The sequence below is a fragment of the Acinonyx jubatus genome, chromosome X (assembly GCF_027475565.1).
Source record: "Acinonyx jubatus isolate Ajub_Pintada_27869175 chromosome X, VMU_Ajub_asm_v1.0, whole genome shotgun sequence".
NCBI classification, from domain to species: domain Eukaryota; kingdom Metazoa; phylum Chordata; class Mammalia; order Carnivora; family Felidae; genus Acinonyx; species Acinonyx jubatus.
Genome location: NC_069389.1, coordinates 32391028 through 32409353, shown reverse-complemented (window position 1 = coordinate 32409353; position 18326 = coordinate 32391028). Strand labels below are relative to the sequence as shown.

Here is an 18326-nt window from a genome sequence, read left to right as displayed (position 1 = left end):
TTGGAGAGTTGAGGGTCAGCTCTGGGCCAAAGTGGCTTCAGCTGTAAAATGGACACCCTAAAAAATAATTCCTGTCCTCTGTGCCCCATTTACCCACTGTCAGTACAGACTTTTGTTGGGAAAAGCTCAGACTGGTAATTGTACACCTTGAGCAGACCTCTGAAACAATTTTGTCCAACCTCCCCATTTTATAGCTGTGGAAGCTGATGTGCCCCCAAGGAAACCACACCCGTGGGAGACCAGAACCTGACTTTCCTTCCTCTTCTGGCACTCTTCTGTCCCAGTATGTCATGAAGGCTCTCTCCTCCACAGTCGAGTTGGTGAATTCCTTTCATCCTATGTGGCAGAACCCAAGCGTCCCACAACGACACTACCTGACCTGCCTCCTTGCCGCCAACCGGTTTCCTTTCGATTTTGTTTAAAAAGATGCAGTGGAGAGAGATTTTCCCCGCAGCGATTTCAAAACCCTAAATACATGACGTACCAGTCTTCTGTTTTCACGAAGGACTCTGAAGCAGAAACACTAAATGAAACATCAAATACAGGTCCTATTCGAGGCCTTTCCTAGATTTGAAACCATACTCCTTAAAGAATAAGATAAAATAAATTCACTCTTACAGTGCTATCCAAATGTGATTTAGGGACTGATGTAGATCATTAAATTATGTTACTGATCAGCTACGACCGCTTCGGAAATGGTCGGCCTTTAGCGACCTTTACAGCAATCGTGGGTTTTGCCACAACATTTAAGTGAGTGGAGTCTTCTTGTTGAACAGAGTATATACTAGTTCAGATGTTGCTGAATTCGAGTGAAGAGTCAAATGTAAACTCCATTCTAGTCCTAGGAAAATAGGACCACATATCAGTTCACAATCTATCTGAACAACAGAAAATACTGGCCCCATACCAAAGACAACTGTGAGGAGCACTGTGCTGTTCTAATCTATTGAAGGAGAGAACTTTACCCTTCAGAAAACTGGTGTTAGGATGGTGAGGATAACGAACTCAAGCAACTTTAAGAGACGGGATGGTACTGTAAGGGAGTGACGTGGGTCATACATGAGATACAACGGTGAAGGGTGAGCACTGTGGCAAACCAGAGAGGCCCAGTAGTCACGGGACAGCAGCCAGACATCTTCATGTGACAATAAACACGTGTGTGCAGACATGTTGACTTCACCCGAGAAGCCAGTGACTGAGGTTTTTATGTTAAAAATTCTTTATTTTAAATGCTGGCAGCTGATTAATTTTCTTGTAAATACATCACTGTAGGCCTAATGATCCCATCTGCTACCTGCATTCTGGCCACATCCTGTAGGATGTCTGGCCACATCCTGTAGGATGTCAGATTGAGGAACTAAGGGAGCCTGGGTCTTCAAACGTCTCTGTTCCCAAAGGCTGTTCTCAGTGGGAGCCCAGCCTAATCCCCGTGCCTTGTGCTCATGCCAACCCCGAGCCCACACAACCTTCCAGATTCCCCCAGACTCAACTCTTGGGCTCATCTCTTCTCACACATTATGTTTTCTGCTGTGCTGACCCGTGTCTGACCTCAGCCTGTCCTGATACACCTTTGGATCCCAGACCTAGTTTGGCAGCTACACACCCCTCAGCCCCGGACCCCACTCACTCTGGTTTTAGTTTCCCATTCCCAACAGGGCACTGGTCATCAACGGTGTCCTCCCTCCAGGGCCCAAGCTAGAGCTGATCCTTCCTCACCATCCTCCACCTCCTACTTTTTTGAAATGCACAGAGGGCCTAAACTTGGTGGCTCATTCTTTCCCAGGAGCAGTGATTCCCCCTCTCCACCTGCCTCCCCTGAGTGGAGGAGACCTGTGCACGTGTAGGAGGGGGATATGGCAGGGGCTGCATTTACACCCATCCTGTACTGGCCCTGGCCCCCATGTTTCCTGTGAAATCCACAAGCATAGCTGAAGCACAGTTCTTTTTTTTAAATTTATTATTTATTGAGAGAGAGAGAATGAATGAATGAATGAATGAATATATGAATGAATCCCAAGCAGGCTCCATGCTGTTAGCACAAAGCCCAACATGGGGCTCCGTCCCAAGAACCATGAGATTATGACCTGAGCTAAAACCAAGAGTCAGCCGCGTAACTGGTTCAGTCACCCAGGCTCCCCTGAAGTACAATTCTTAAAGGGATGGCAGTATTGCTCTGCCTGATTGTCCCATGCCCCTGTGACCACAGAGGGCTTGCCAACACAGGGTCATTAAACCTTCAAATTCCACTTTGGACACCAGACAGTGTGAAGGAGCCCAGGAAGTCTGGCTCCCTACAGGTGTCACAGAGACCATTAGTGTGGATTACTGCATGGACTGTAAAGTGACCACCTGACCACACAGGTCTGCTAACCCAACATGGTTTATCCATCTACTCTCACCTCTCTGGCCTTAATGTTTGTTTATTTGAGAGAGAGAGAGAGAGAGAGAGAGCAAGCAAGCAAGCAAGGGAGGGGCAGAGAGAGAGGGAGACACAGAATCCGAAGCAGGGTCCAGGTTCTCAGCTGTGGGCACAGAGCTGGATGTGTGGCTCAAAACCACGAACCGTGAGACCATGACCTGAGCCAAAGTTGGATGCTTAACAGACTGAGCCCCTGAGGTGCTCCTCTCTGGCCTTTATAAATTCCTTTGCTGGGCCTTCTGGTGAAGTACCCAGGGGACTATTTTGTGCTAAAACAAGCCAAAGCCATGAGCCAAATCAACTGCTTCTAAAAATCAGACAGCTTTTTAACCAACATATCAAGATCTTAGCATAATGACTGATTCTCTGGCATGACCCACCCTGGAGGCAGTCCCTGTTGGCTGAAGGACACTTAAATATGAGAAACCATGCCCCAGTCACAAAGAAACTCAATTTCAGGGATGAGGTGGCAATGTGGGTGCTATCCTGTAACCAGGTGAAGGCGAATCTCCACCTGCAACTGCGAGACAGAGAGAGAGAGAGAGAGAGAGAGAGAGAGAGAGAGAGAGAAATACCTGCTTGCTACTCAAATGAACACAGGGGTAACAGTTGAGCTTGGCTAAGGCAAAGAGGGCTTCCTGGCTCTCTACAATAAATCACAACTTGGAAAGGCAGACATCTTGACAGTGAGGCTTCTGTAACTGTTTGGTTGAATGGCATTGTGGAGCAAGAAAAGTTTCTTGGATTTGTACGAGCACATATTCAAATCAGCTCTAAACACAACCCTGACACTATTATTGTCAGGACACTCCTATGAAGTAGGTAAAGGCTAAGCCAACTCCACACTTTAAAAGATGGTGGCAGGAAGCAGAGAGAGGGTGAGTCCCCAGGCAGAGGGGAGCAGAGAGGAAACCAGGCTGAGGCCTGTCTGGTTCCTGGGTGTACCTCTGGCTGCTTCCTCTGCGTGGCACTCTGTCTCTCCCCAAGGTTCAGCAGGCTGCGGTCTCACAGCCAGTGGCCCAGGCCCCCGGCCATCGCGTGAGATCCAGGCCAGGGGCACCTGGGGAAGCACGCCTAAGCATGTGGTCTACAGAAAGGGAGACACGTGCAGCTACGCACTCAGGGTGCACCCTGTGCCGGGCGCTGCGCTATGCGCCAGTTGACAGGCACACAATGACTTAATCTTTGCAAAAATCCAAAGATGGGGGAACCCTTATTATCCCCATTTCACACGGGAAAGTGCTTTTCAGAGGCAACAGAGGAGTGTCCCAGATCACATGGCCACAAAGTGATGAACTGGGATGGCCAACCCAGCTCCTCTGATCCCTTTGTCGACGCTGCCTAGGCAACTTCTGACCAGCAGTCTATGACAGTCCAGGGGGCTGCAGGGGGCAGGGGGCTATGCTTGAGCACATGATGAACAGGAGAAAAAAAAATGTAAGTATTTAAAAAAAAATTTTTTTTAATGTTTATTTTTATTTTTGAGACAGAGAGAGACAGAGCATGAACAGGGAGGGGCAGAGAGAGAGGGAGACACAGAATTGGAAGCAGGCTCCAGGCTCTGAGACATCAGCCCAGAGCCTGACGCGGGGCTCGAAATCACAGACCGCGAGATCATGACCTGAGCTGAAGTCGGATGCTTAACCGACTGAGCCGCCCAGGCGCTCCAATATTTATTTATTTTTGAGAGAGAGAGATACAGAGCACAAGCAGGGGAGGGGCGGAGAGAGAAAGGGAGACACAGCTGTCAGCCCAGAGCCCACACGGGGTTGGAACTCACAGACCGCAAGATCATGACCTGAGCCGAAGTCGGAGGCTTAACTGACTGAGACAACCAGGTGCCCCTAATTATATTGCAATTTAGAAAAACTCTCCAGTGGACTACTTGGCCAACTCTACTTTCTCTCCCCGAGGCCAAGATCTGCTGAGGCCATATTCATCGGTGTTTGCTCAGTGGGCACAGAATCAGAGAGATGGTTATAGACTGAATGCTGAATATGGTCTGGTTCTGATGGACTTTATGTCCTTACCCTGTCAAGAATGGATACTTCTATTGTTCTAAACCTCATTTACATGGTGTGGCCGACACAGCTGCCTACTCAGTATCCATTCCTCCCCTTCTATTTTAAGAAAACACAATTTTGTTCTGGGTGGCAATGGGCCTATGTTCCCAAACTTTGCTGATTATAAAAACCACCTGGAATGTTTGTTTAAAAAACAAAATAGAAATAAAATAAAAAGACATATCTTGGGTTCCCATCCCAGACTCAGCAAATGGTAATCTGTATATTTTTCACACGCCTCCTGCCCCAGGTGACTCTAATCATCATCAGGGAAGTTTGAGGAATATTGGTCTCAGCCAATGGGGGGCAATCATTCCTATGCTCAACTTTCCTAGCATTTCTGGCACCTAGGTGACCATGTGACCAATTCTGGTCAATGAGACCTGAATAAAGTCTATTAGGGAGGTTTGGGGGAAAGCTTTACCCACTATTGAAAGGAGAAATATACTCGCCCTTCTGCCTTCACCCCTTCTTCCTGCCTTGAATGCAGCTATAATAGTTGGCACTACAGTAGCAGCCCAAGGGAAAGCCAAAACAATCATAGTGACATCAACTTTACTGTTGTGAGCAGCTGAAATAATGCCAGCAACTGCCTCCTCCTAATTTCTTGTTAGATAAGCAAAATAGACCCCAGCTTGTTTGACCCTATAGTCACGTGTTTGTCCCTTGCACCAAATGCATTCCTAATCATATGATGGACAGTATCAATGGATCATCTCTGATCATCTCTGTACCTCATGCTGTCAAAGCTCTCTTAAACTCACACTATGCACAATGTCTTTCAGCAAGCCATCTCACTTCTCATGACATTTTCTTGCTAACCACCTCTCATATCGCTCTTGTTCATTGCAACAATCTCAATCCTGCTACCCTTCTTCCTTCACCCATAGACAAAACCCCTCATCACTGTTTAATTAAGATGAATCACCTATTAACTCATCATGACGACTTAGAAGAACCCCCCGCCTTGGCCAATGTTGATTTCTCATGGTTTACTCATGGCTTTTCCCTAAAATGAAAATGGTAAATAGTATACAATATCAACTCAACTCTTTTTGAGGTCAGTCTGCGCCCTTGCTTTTGGCCACTTCCACCCAACAAACCAAATTACACGCCTTTACCCAAGCACATATCCTAGCTAAAGGTAAAAGCATAAATATCTATACTGATAGTCAATATGCCTTTGGAGTAGCCTATGATGTTGAATGTTATGGAAACAATAGGATTTCCTTCTAGCAGAGACAAAATTAAAAATGGTCCTTATGTCCAAAATTTATTTGATGCTATACTCCTTCCAGAACCTCTGGCTGTTATTAAAGTCCCTGGTCATTCTAAGTCTGACTCTCTGGAAGCCAAAGGAAACCACCTTGCTGATGTCTCTGCAAAAACCCCATTCTTATGGGATCCATAGACCAAACCTCTGTCATGTTCCAGAAAACTGTTTCCTCTAGTGACAACCCAAGAGAATTAACTAGGGCAATACAACAAATGGCCCTTGAAAAGGAAAAATAAAATTGGGAATCTAAAGGCTATCAGTGTCAGCCAAATACTTCAATAAGTCTATACTCCTTGGCCAGTTCTGCAGCTGTGTTTTGCCATGTTACCATCCTCAGCCTTCAGGACTGGTCAAACATACAAATGTTTGAGTTGAGTAACTAAAACTCAATTAGCTAAATAAGTTGAGAGCTTTCAAATACCCTGGCCAAAAGCACTATCATCGGTTCTTATCTACTCTATTTGGGATACATAAATTTTGGTCTAGTGAAATAATTACAGAGGGGCCAATGCACTTGGACCTGACTTCTTTGGACCTACAACTAATAGAGGGAGAGATGTACTTCAGTTTTACAAAGACCTGATAAAGTCTATAGAAAATAATCATGGCACACTCCTGGGAGATGAAGATATCAAATATCACACCTTATAGTCTGGAGATTCATCTATTAGAAAAGGTATCTCTAAGGAGACTGCCTTCAATGTCACTGGAAAGGCCCCTACCAGGTGTTAATAACTAACCTCTGAGCAGCCAAATTTCAAGGAATACTCTTGAATTCATGTGTCTCATCTGAAAAAAAAAAAAAAGCCCCCAAATCTGAATGGACTGGCACACCATCTGGTGACCGAACACTGAAAATGTCAAGAACTGAAGCAGACGACATCAGAAGTAGACAGCATGCACAAGATGCATGGACCAGGCCCGTATAACTTTCTTTTTTTTCTCTTCTTACTCTATGTTTAATCATGTCATTCCGGCCTTCCATTGTTTTTTTTTTTTCCTGAGCTTCCCTATTATCCTTTATGTTAGCTTTAATAAATCCTTTTAGCTCCACCTTACAAAAACTCTCTGCTTCTGCTAAAGTTACTGATTTCTGGATTTGTGTAAGAGTAAACAATACTCATGATGAGCCTGAACTGGTGGTCTGGGCACTATCTTTAGAAGGATGGCAAAACCTACCTGGCAAAGGTGTAGGATTTTCCTTTGGTACCTTTGAAACCACACGTCTTTCCTTCTGAAAAACTGGCACAAAATATTATGGTTTTCCATTGGGTATCCTCTACTCATAAGGGGATACTCTCATTCAGGTCTGGACTCTTATCCCAAATCTTTCGCTGTTTCAAAAACGATGACAGGAATGGCAGAACTCTAGGATATCTCCCAGTCAATATTTATAACTATACTATTTTATGTGACCCAGATGAACATGAATGCACTCCTTGTTGGAATCCAGAAGAGTATAGCATCTTCCCTATTAAGTTACCTCTATGGTAGGGCAATAAAAATGCAGTAAGATGGGAAAATGGGAAGCTAATGTGCTCCCACTCAATGGTAATTCATTGGGAATTGACCAAAAATCTGGTAAAAGATGGAAACTTAATTCAACTTACTATTTCCCTAGAGATCTTCCAGATCCCAACCAAAATCTTATTATACTAGATCAGCTCATTTGTTAACTTCAGGTCTATAGAAATTTAAGGTGCTCATGTAACCATCCCCATAATGCTAGTAAAACAGATTATCATGTGCTCTGTATAAATGATTATTTCTGATCCTGAGATCTTTTCTTTCATACCAGGGAAAAGAATCTGGGTAAAAGGACCCAATTATGCCTTATCCTTAGAAGACATTGGGTATTTCTTTTTATGTGGAAGAAACATAGTCTACACCTACCCTCAATTGGAAGGGATTGCTGCCTTACCCTTGATACCAAAATAGGAGAAACTCTTCCCTCTACTGCTTATATACCTAATGTAGGATCTTTCTCTTATCAACTTTAAAGGATATGTCAGAACTGGAAAGGTTATAATTATTGCTGGATGCCTACATATGACCCTACAGTGGACAGAAAAGGTTTTGGCATGGTTTCTCCAGAGACTTTCTTCCTTGGGTTGAAGTAGCAAAATTAAAAAAAACAAAACAAAACAATTCGCAATCTTTCTACAGTCGTGCCCACCACTTTTAATGCTTCTGTCCAAGCTTTTGAATACAGCAACAGACCCAAATGGATACCCTTGCGGAAGTAATTCTACAAAACCGCAGGGCCCTAAGCCTCCTCATTACTCAGCAGGGGAAACCTGTGTCCTACTTGGAGAAGAATGTTGTCTTTATGTCAGTAAGTCAGGGAAAATAACACAAGAACTAAAAATAATGAAGGACATTATCAACCTGCTAGCCGAAGCTGGCCAACCTCCCGGAACTCAGGACATTTTAGATCTATTAAACATAGGTAGTTGGGGAAACTGAGAAGTGCATTTCAATCGCTAGCTGTCATTGGGCTTTTTGTCCTCAGTTTAATCTTTTTAATTAAATTTCTACTGTTTTTGTATTAATAAGAAAATGTCTTCTTCCCAAATGTATGTACAAAATACAATTCTTTTCCTTTCAGAAAGCTTTTCCTGAAACTCAAATGACCATAGAAACTAAACCATTCATCTTAAAGGGACAGAATGGAGATTCCTTCCTTTTTCAATCCTCTTATTGTTCAAATGAGGCCACTGAAATTCCCTACCATTTCCTTCCTCCGTGGGACGAGACACCTGAGGATGGGGTCCTCCTCAGCTCTGTGAGGAAAAACAATGGGGGATGGTCCTCAGCTCCTTGGGAAAAGCCCCCTGAGGGCAACTCTCCTCAGCTCCATACAATCCACCCATAAAGAACTATACTGTTGACAAAGGGTAACAAATACACCTGAAGGACATAACTGATCAGTAACATTTTCTGTGAAAGATCTTGACCAAACAGGGGAAATGTGAAAAAACTTCAACTGAAAACAGTCAGAGGATACAAAGTGGAGAATCTCACGCATGTGCCCTAAGGAAAACAAAATTAAGGACTGACAGACTGCTTTCCCGTAAATGCCTGGTTTACAAAACAAACAAAAAATTGGTAATATTGGAATTTTCCTAAATGATAGAGAAGTCATCAGGGGTTGCTTCATATCAGCCTTGGAAAGTTCTGTTTATGGTTTCCAGAGGCATGAACAAGATAGGACCCAGGTCACCTGGTCTTGCAAAATGACCTGAGGTGAGCTTTGTTTGTATGGCTGGACTGGTTGTCTGCCTGGGTAATTTTTAACGCTGGTCTCTACTTGTTCTGATTTTAACAGATTCCAAGTGAACTCTCCCCTCTTTACATTCCCTGCCCAGAAATACAGCCTACTAGGGCAGACTCGCCTGTTGCTTGCTATAGTTTGTGTGTCCCAAATTATAGTTCCTTGGCTATTCCCAAATAAACTCATATTTATGATTTTGAGCTTGCCCCTTTAGGTCAACAAAAACAATCTTCATTTTCAAAACCCTGAGGAAAAATACTGGATCTACCTGTAAAAATCAAATAGGCCATCACCACATCTGGTTTCTTGCTGTGTCCCTGTCACACAGAGAAACAATGAACTGGGAAAAGGGTATAGTGGCACGTAGAGGACTCACCTTGGTCAATGCCCGTTCTAGGTTTAAGTCTTTAGAGAAAGGATGCTGCTAAATTTATTGAGTACCTACTGTCCATCTGGAGCTATGGGGGGCTACACATGTTAATATACCAAGGTTCAAAACCTCAACTTAAGGGCCTGGTATGTTTTAAGAATCATAGTCACACTGAGGTAACCTAAATAAGGGAGACAGCTGTGATATGCAAATACCCTGTGACCCAGCCATAAATTAAGCCATTTTACCATCTAGCCTAGAATACAGGCAGAAAGAAGTTAATGGTTAAGGAAGTAAAATTAGTAAGTGATTTATTTTTAAAAATTTCAATTTCAGTGTTACCGTAAATACATATTTTTTCAGCTTATTAAGGCTTTTAACTCATTTTTGTTTATCTATATAGTAAAATTTACCAGAAACCTGGTTTTCATTTACCTATAATATTAATATTTGGGAGGAGTTATTTCCCCTCCGCATATCAAAGTTTTTCACTTGTGTCTTAGGCGTGTAGAGGTTTTCTTAAAATCTGGTTCAACCTGGGGCCCCGGGTGGCTCAGTCGGTTAAGTGTCCAACTTCGGCTCAGGTCATGATTTCACTGTCTGAGGGTTCGAGCCCCGCGTTGGGCTCTGTGCTGACAGCTCAGAGCCAGGAGCCTGCTTCAGATTCTGTCTCTCTCCCTCTCTCTGCCCCTTCCATGCTCATGCTGTTTCTCTGTCTCTCAATAATAAATAAATGTTAAAAAAATTTAAATCTGGCTCAACCAAAACCTGCCCTCAATTTGATAATGTGAGAATAGTCCAAAGGTTAGATAACTGTGTTCATTTAAATGCTGATATACGTATTACAACTTTAAGAAGATAACAGAGTGCTCTTGAATCCATCATTTATCACAAAGTTCTTACAACCAAGGGTCTCAGCTGGTTTAGAACTATCACTGAATGACAGAGGCAAAATCCAAAGAGGCCCAGATTCTGGCAGGTGTTATTTTCAGCCAGCAGCAAGCTGTATTTTTCCAAAATGGTCATAGCAATGAATTTCTAGAACTCTACCATTCTCCATCGAGAACCAAAGTTTCCTCCCCTCCCGTTTCTTTGGACTTCGATGGGATGCCTGTCTGCTTCAACAAAGAAAACATAGTTGAAGTAATGTCACATGACTCCCAAGGGTGGAATCACAAAAAGTGATACTCTTTCACCTGCCCTTTCTCACTCCCAGGACACTGACCTTGAAAGCAGCCACCATGCTGTGAGGAGGCCCAAACTAGACCACATGGATAGATGAAATGGACAAGATATGAGGCTCTCAGCAACAGTCAGCATCAACCATAAGTAATGGGAGTGAATGAGCCCTCGATGGATTCTAGCCCCTCATCTTTGAGCCACCCTAACTAATGTACAGTGGAGCATAGGTGAGCCCTTCTGGCCCTGTGCAAATTGCAGAGTCATAAGCAAAATAAACACATTATTTTAACTAAGTTTTGAGCTTAGTAATTGGAACACAGACTCAGAATTTAATGCACATGCATGTGCATTCACCTGAATTTCACCTGAAACAAACTTTGTGTTTTACCTCCCACTTTGGTCACCAAATGCAGGCAGAAATAAAAATATACATATACATACATCTTCCAATAGTTATGTGCTGCTGCAGGGTACTTATATAGAGCTGCAGAGTCAGCTGGGGAGCAGAGCCCAGGAAAGCCTGGATCACTGATGCTCGGCTGAATGCAGATCGGTGGGTGAAGAGCTTGCCCTCTGCCTGGCCCACTTCTTTCTCGATTTCTTCTGAGAAGCCATTTTTGGGCATCTGTCGCTTCTTGGTGATGCTGACATAAGGCTCTTCAATGTGGCTTGATTGACAATAGATGCAGAAGACTTCAAAACACCTGGAGACAAATCATCAAGTCACGATAATCAGAGACAGACAGGATTCTGTCTTTTCTCAGCTACCCTGCTGAGATTCTCAAGGCTTTGACTTGGCTACTCTGAAGGATATCCCCTTCTCTAGAATCATCCACTCCAAGGAGTTCTAAGCAAGCAGGCAGTCCTCTTGTGGCCCTCCAGCAGGTCAACTGGAAATAAGTGTGAACCTAATTGAGAGATGACACCAAAGGCCAGTGAGGCAAGGAAACCAAGTAGGAAATGGGCTCCAGAGCCAGAGAAGAATGTTCTATTTTCCTTCATGACCCTTACTAGCTGTGCAGCCCTGGGCAATTCCTTTAACCCTTGAATCCTTCCTCTCAATTATAAAGGGAGAGAGAGGAGAGAGAGGTAATACTTACTTTGCCACACTATTACGGAAACAATACAGTATATGGGCATGTATGTTTGTGTATGTGTGTGTGTATATACATATATGTATATGTGTGTGTGTATGTATGTATATTTCCAAATCCAGTAGATGCCCCTTATTGCCTCTGTTAAGGCAGTAGCTATGGTTGGGAGATACCCTAGCACAAAGCTGCTTGCCATCTAGCACTTCCCTAAAAGACTGCAATATACTACCTAGCTCTCTGCTCTCATAAACCTTTATGGGACATGACTAAAGTCAATCATTCCTGGAGGTCTGTCCCCCTTACTTAACAGAATAAGTACTTACTTACTTATGGAATAAGCCTGCCCTAGGGATGGAGCCTAAAAAAGTCACCCTTCTAGACTGAGTACCTGGCTTCTAAGATTAGATTTTCCTCTCTAGGTAATGATATGGATACGGATCTGATGTGTGATTTATTTTGAAGTGCGCACACACGCGCACACACACGCGCGTGTGCGCAAATGGATTGATGACTGGATCGAAGAATGGATGGATGTGTGAAGCAAAATGTTAACTGTAGAACCTAGGTGGTGAGTACTTGGGTGTTCACCGTACAATGCTTTCAAGTTGTCTTCTGTATATTTGAAAATCTTCATAATAAGATGCTAAGGAAAATGGGTTTTTCTCAGGAATAAGAAAAATGCTTGTGGTCTTAGGTTTAAAAATTGCTAAAGGATGTTTTTTTCTCCAAACACGCATTTCTATAACCACCTTATAATGCTGCTGAAAGATTTTATGGCTTCATCTATTTTACTGAATGCTATTAACTTTGTACTCTCACCCGAGGCAACTATGGCAACAAGAATATGTTTATAATTTTAAATAATAAAACTTGACGTAAGAAAGGAAGTGCAAGAGCCTCTCTGGTGAGTATGAAGTAGACATATTTTATGACCATTACCTTTGTTCATTTGTTCCTGGGATAAAGAAGGTGCACAGCTGTTTGTTTGCGGGGGGGGGGGGGGGAAGAGGGGGAAGAGGGAGACAGAGGGAGAGGGGGAGAGGGAAAGAGAGGGGGAGAAGCAGAGAGAGGGGGAGAGAGAGGAAGAGAGGGGGAGAGAGAGGAAGAGAGGGGGGAGAGAGGGGGGAGAGAGGGGAGAGAGAGGGGGGAGGGGGGGGAGGGGGGGAGAGGGGGGAGAGAGGGGGAGAGAGGGGGGAGGGGGGGGAGAGGGGGGAGAGGGAGAGAGAGGGGGAGAGAGAGGGGGAGAGAGAGGGGGAGAGAGGGGGAGAGAGAGGGGGAGAGAGAGGGGGAGAGAGGGGGAGAGAGAGGGGGAGAGAGAGGGGGAGAGGGGGGAGAGGGGGGAGGGGGGAGGGGGGAGCGGGGGGAGGGGGGAGAGGGGGAGAGAGGGGGGAGGGGAGAGGGGGGGGAGGGGGGAGGGGGGAGGGGGGAGAGGGGGAGAGAGAGGGGAGAGGGGAGAGAGAGGGGGGAGAGGGAGGGAGAGGGGAGAGGGGGGGAGAGAGGGGAGAGGGAGGGAGAGAGGGGGGGAGAGGGAGGGAGAGAGGGGGGAGAGGGAGGGAGAGAGGGGGGAGAGGGAGGGAGAGAGGGGGGAGAGGGAGGGAGAGAGGGGGAGAGGGAGGGAGAGGGAGGGGGGAGAGGGAGGGAGAGAGAGGGGGAGAGGGAGGGAGAGGGAGGGGGGAGAGGGAGGGAGAGAGAGGGGGAGAGGGAGGGAGAGAGAGGGGGGAGAGGGAGGGAGAGAGAGGGGGAGAGGGAGGGAGAGAGAGGGGGAGAGGGAGGGAGAGAGAGGGGGAAAGGGAGGGAGAGAGGGGGGAGAGGGAGGGAGAGAGGGGGAGAGGGAGGGAGAGAGGGGGAGAGGGAGGGAGAGAGGGGGAGAGGGAGGGAGAGGGAGGGAGAGGGGGAGAGGGAGGGAGAGAGGGGGAGAGGGAGGGAGGAGAGGGAAGGAGAGAGAGGGGAGAGGGAGGGAGAGAGAGGGGGAGAGGGAGGGAGAGAGAGGGGGAGAGGGAGGGAGAGAGGGGGGAGAGGGAGGGAGAGAGGGGGGGGAGAGGGGGAGAGAGGGGGAGAGAGGGGGGAGAGAGGGGGGGAGAGGGGGGAGAGGGAGAGAGAGGGGGAGAGAGAGGGGGAGAGAGGGGGAGAGAGAGGGGGAGAGAGAGGGGGAGAGAGAGGGGGAGAGAGAGGGGGAGAGAGAGGGGGAGAGGGAGGGAGAGAGGGGGGAGAGGGAGGGAGAGAGGGGGAGAGGGAGGGAGAGAGGGGGAGAGGGAGGGAGAGAGGGGGAGAGAGAGGGAGAGAGGGAGGGAGAGAGAGGGGGGAGAGGGAGGGAGAGAGAGGGGGAGAGGGAGGGAGAGAGAGGGGGAGAGGGAGGGAGAGAGAGGGGGAAAGGGAGGGAGAGAGGGGGGAGAGGGAGGGAGAGAGGGGGAGAGGGAGGGAGAGAGGGGGAGAGGGAGGGAGAGAGGGGGAGAGGGAGGGAGAGAGGGGGAGAGGGAGGGAGAGGGAGGGAGAGAGGGGGAGAGGGAGGGAGAGAGGGGGAGAGGGAGGGAGAGGGAGGGAGAGAGGGGGAGAGGGAGGGAGAGAGGGAGAGAGGGGGAGAGGGAGGGAGAGAGGGAGGAGAGGGAAGGAGAGAGAGGGGAGAGGGAGGGAGAGAGAGGGGAGAGGGAGGGAGAGAGGGGGGAGAGGGAGGGAGAGAGGGGAGAGAGGGGGGAGAGGGAGGGAGAGAGGGGGAGAGGGAGGGAGAGAGAGGGGGGAGAGGGAGGGAGAGAGGGGGAGAGGGAGGGAGAGAGAGGGGGAGAGGGAGGGAGAGAGAGGGGGGAGAGGGAGGGAGAGAGAGGGGGAGAGGGAGGGAGAGAGGGGGAGAGGGAGGGAGAGAGGGGAGAGGGAGGGAGAGAGGGGGAGAGGGAGGAGAGAGGGGGAGAGGGAGGGAGAGAGGGGGAGAGGGAGGGAGAGAGGGGGAGAGGGAGGGAGAGAGGGGGAGAGGAGGGAGAGAGGGGGAGAGGGAGGGAGAGAGGGGGGAGAGGGAGGGAGAGAGGGGGGAGAGGGAGGGAGAGAGGGGGGAGAGGGAGGGAGAGAGGGGGGAGAGGGAGGGAGAGAGGGGGGAGAGGGAGGGAGAGAGGGGGGAGAGGGAGGGAGAGAGGGGGGAGAGGGAGGGAGAGAGGGGGGAGAGGGAGGGAGAGAGGGGGGAGAGGGAGGGAGAGAGGGGGGAGAGGGAGGGAGAGAGGGGGGAGAGGGAGGGAGAGAGAGGGGGAGAGGGAGGGAGAGAGAGGGGGAGAGGGGGGGAGAGAGGGGGAGAGGGGGGGAGAGAGGGGGAGAGGGGGGGAGAGAGAGGGGGGAGAGGGAGGGAGAGAGAAGGGGGAGAGGGAGGGAGAGAGAGGGGGAAGAGGGAGGGAGAGAGAGGGGGGAAGAGGGAGGAGAGGGAGGGGGAGAGGGAGGGAGAGAGGGGGGAGAGGGAGGGAGAGAGGGGGGAGAGGGAGGGAGAGAGAGGGGGACAGGGAGGGAGAGGGAGGGAGAGAAGGGGAGAGGGAGGGAGAAAGAGGGGAGGGAGGGAGGGAGGGATGAAGGAGCAGTGGAAGCAGGTTTGTCTGCTACATTTTGTCCAATGGGGTCACCGCCACCTTAATATAATACATAAAAACAGGTAAAATGGCCTGGGACAATTTGTTCAACTGATAATAATGAAATTCAGGTTATGAGTTCAAGTCCAGATAATCTAACTGAATTTTCTCTGGGCAAAACCTCTAATCTATGAGAACTGTTTGAGGCCTAGCAACTTCACACAACAAGGAGAAGACAGAATAAACTGACCATCATCTTAATTCTCAAATATGTGATGAATGCAGACATACTCTGCTAGTGCTGTGGGGAATGCAAAGACAGCTGGGGTACCCCTGCCTCATTCCGACGTGTTCACAATCTAAATGGAAAATGGCACATATATTAATAAGGATAATAATGTATACAACTAATATCTATATAGCACTTTCAGTTTATAAAATATTTCTCATAAATTAACTCAGAAAGCCTAATGCAAGAATTTGAATCATAGCATTATTTGTAATGGCAGTTCTGGGAATACTCTAAGGGTCCCCAAATAAAATAATTCAATAAGTCATAATATATGTATTCAATGAAGTATTACCCAGTCCTTAAAATTGATGGTATAGACACACATGTACTAATGCATAAAAATGTTTACTATATTTGATAAGTGAAAGGAGTAAATTAGAATGGAATATATATAGAAAATTCCATTTTTTATAAAAAGAAAATTACATATATAAAAAATATATATAAATCACACATACACATACACACTAGAGTGCTTGAACTGGCTCATACTGACTCAACAAACTGTTAAGTGGTTAGGAATCATGTGAGCCTGTTGTTAAAAAACTGGTAGCTTGAGGCCTGGCTGGGTGGCTCAGTCGGTTAAGCATCCAACTTCGGCTCAGGTCACGATCTCACGGTTTGTGGGTTTGAGCCCCACGTCAGGCTCTGTGCTGACAGCTTGGAGCCTGGAGCCTGCTTCGGATTCTTTGTCTCCCTCTCTCTCTGCCCCTTCCCTGCTCACACTCTCTCTCTCAAAATATAAATAAACATTAAAAAAGAAAACCAGTAGCTTGAAATAGGCCATGATGGGAATATTTACATCACAGAAATCAGCAAACACTGCAATTCAGGGCTTTTCCCCCCAAGAGAGAGTTTGCCAGCTTACCACTATAAAAATATTAGTAAGTACATACAGGAAAATGTTAAAAATTGTTCTCTTTAGGCAAATTAGAGGGTTTTTGTAAATTGTGCTTATCTGTTTTCTGCTCTTCTGTCCTTTAAACAACGAATATGTTTCACCTGAAAAAAATCAAGCTTAGAATTTTTAAACACTAAACAACCAACCAAACACCAGCACATGCTAAGAGGTGAATGAATGAAAATGAAGGTTCAGAGGAGAAAGCAATTCTCTTGATGTTGAGGGTGCTGTTTTAAACAGAAAGCATGTGCAGAATTGTTGACAAACTGAAACCTTAGTGTATCCATTGGTAGACAACAGAAAGTCCCAGAATGGCTAATCACAGAGGTGGCCCTGAAGCCCAGATGGACACCCTCACAACCCACTGTATTTCCCAATCACTACATTTATCTTAGCACAGACTTTTTTTTTTTTTTAACACATAGTAAGTGTTTGATAAATTTGTATATGATGCTGAGACTTCACTACTTGCCACTACCTGGTTAAGAAAACTGATAAGAAACAAACTACCATTCTTCTTGGAACTCTGCAAGGCTCATCTAATTACTCCAAAAAGAAATTGTTTTTTTGCTTGAGAGATGGTCTAAATACAGCTGTAAATTAAGTATTTTCATCGAAATTGTTCAAGGTTGCTTTTCAGTATCATATAGACCAAGGGTTGGCAAACATTTTCTGTAAAGTATTTACAAAGAGTAAATATTTTAGGCTTTGCAGGCCACAGTCTGTATTGCAACGACTCAACTCTGCCACCGTGGTGCAAAAGTGGCCATACACAATACGTTAAATGAATGGGCACGGTTGTGTTCCAATAAAACTTTATTGACAAAAAGAGACAGTAGGGGGATTTGGCCTGTGAGGCATAGTCTGCTGGCCCATAATGTAGATAATCAGTAGGCGGATCCATTTTTTTCACTTTATCCCATTTTCAGGCATCACAGTGGAAGGAGTTTATTCCTTAGCTGAAACCATGCTTGTTCGTGTCTGCGCAAATAACCTGTGGTACTGGAGACCCCCTAAAGCAGTTAATAAAAAACACGTTTTCAAAAGAAATACTGACTATGATTTCCTACACACCACGTTATTTCCTACACGTACATGCTCTATGACGTGACACAAGAATCAAACTGGGTAAACAGAAAGTGCCATGTGACCTTTGAAAAGCCACTTGCACGATCTCCCTGAGCCTCAATGTCTCAACTGTAACAAAAAAGATAATGACAATTAAGTCACAGGGTTTTACAGTGGATGGAGTTATATACTGTATGTAAAAGCACTTTGCAAACAGAAAAAAGTTCTTCAAAATTAGACTATTATTTTATAAAGTCTTGTGAAAGCTTATTACAGAAAGAAATACTATGGTGAATCATTTTGCAATGTTCTATACAAAATTACTGGAAATTCACAGCTTTCATTTTTATAAACCCAGATTTTCATGTACCATTTTCCCCTCATTTTACCAGTAAACAAAAATGGAGAAAAACTGCTTGCACTTGAAACTTGTTTATATTTATTCCTTCTCCCAATTTTATAAAATTAACATAATTGTAAAAGAATGATAAATTCTGTTGTTATGAAGTTCCCCCCCCCTTTGGTTTTCCAGAATATCTATTTATCATTCACAAAAGACTGCCCTTAAAATAAAAAAAGAAATTCAAGATACTGTTCACTGCTCATATCATTCAAACCCAGCCTTAATAAGGAAACAACCAGACAAACTGCAACTACAGTTTTAAATAGAAGACTGATAAATGAACTATGGTCCTCTCCTAGTGCTTCTCTAAAGGAAAGAAGGAGCAGGGCCTAGTTTTTAGTCTTCCGCCCATGATCATTACAGTGTAACGTGGGATTGAGTGAACTCAAAAACAACATCTCACCTGAAAAGAACCTGAGTTTGTCTAGTTAGTACCTAACCAAAA

General features: G+C 45.9%; 1 protein-coding gene across 1 annotated transcript in view; it reads right to left on the bottom strand.

Moving 5' to 3' along the window:
- The window catches only part of XK (X-linked Kx blood group antigen, Kell and VPS13A binding protein), a 63332-nt gene that overhangs the window by 41871 nt on the left and 3135 nt on the right, over nt 1–18326 (bottom strand). The window contains exon 2 of the mRNA XM_027054176.2: nt 11026–11288. Coding sequence (XP_026909977.1) covers nt 11026–11288 — 263 coding nt within the window. The remainder of the gene's footprint in view (nt 1–11025; nt 11289–18326) is intronic.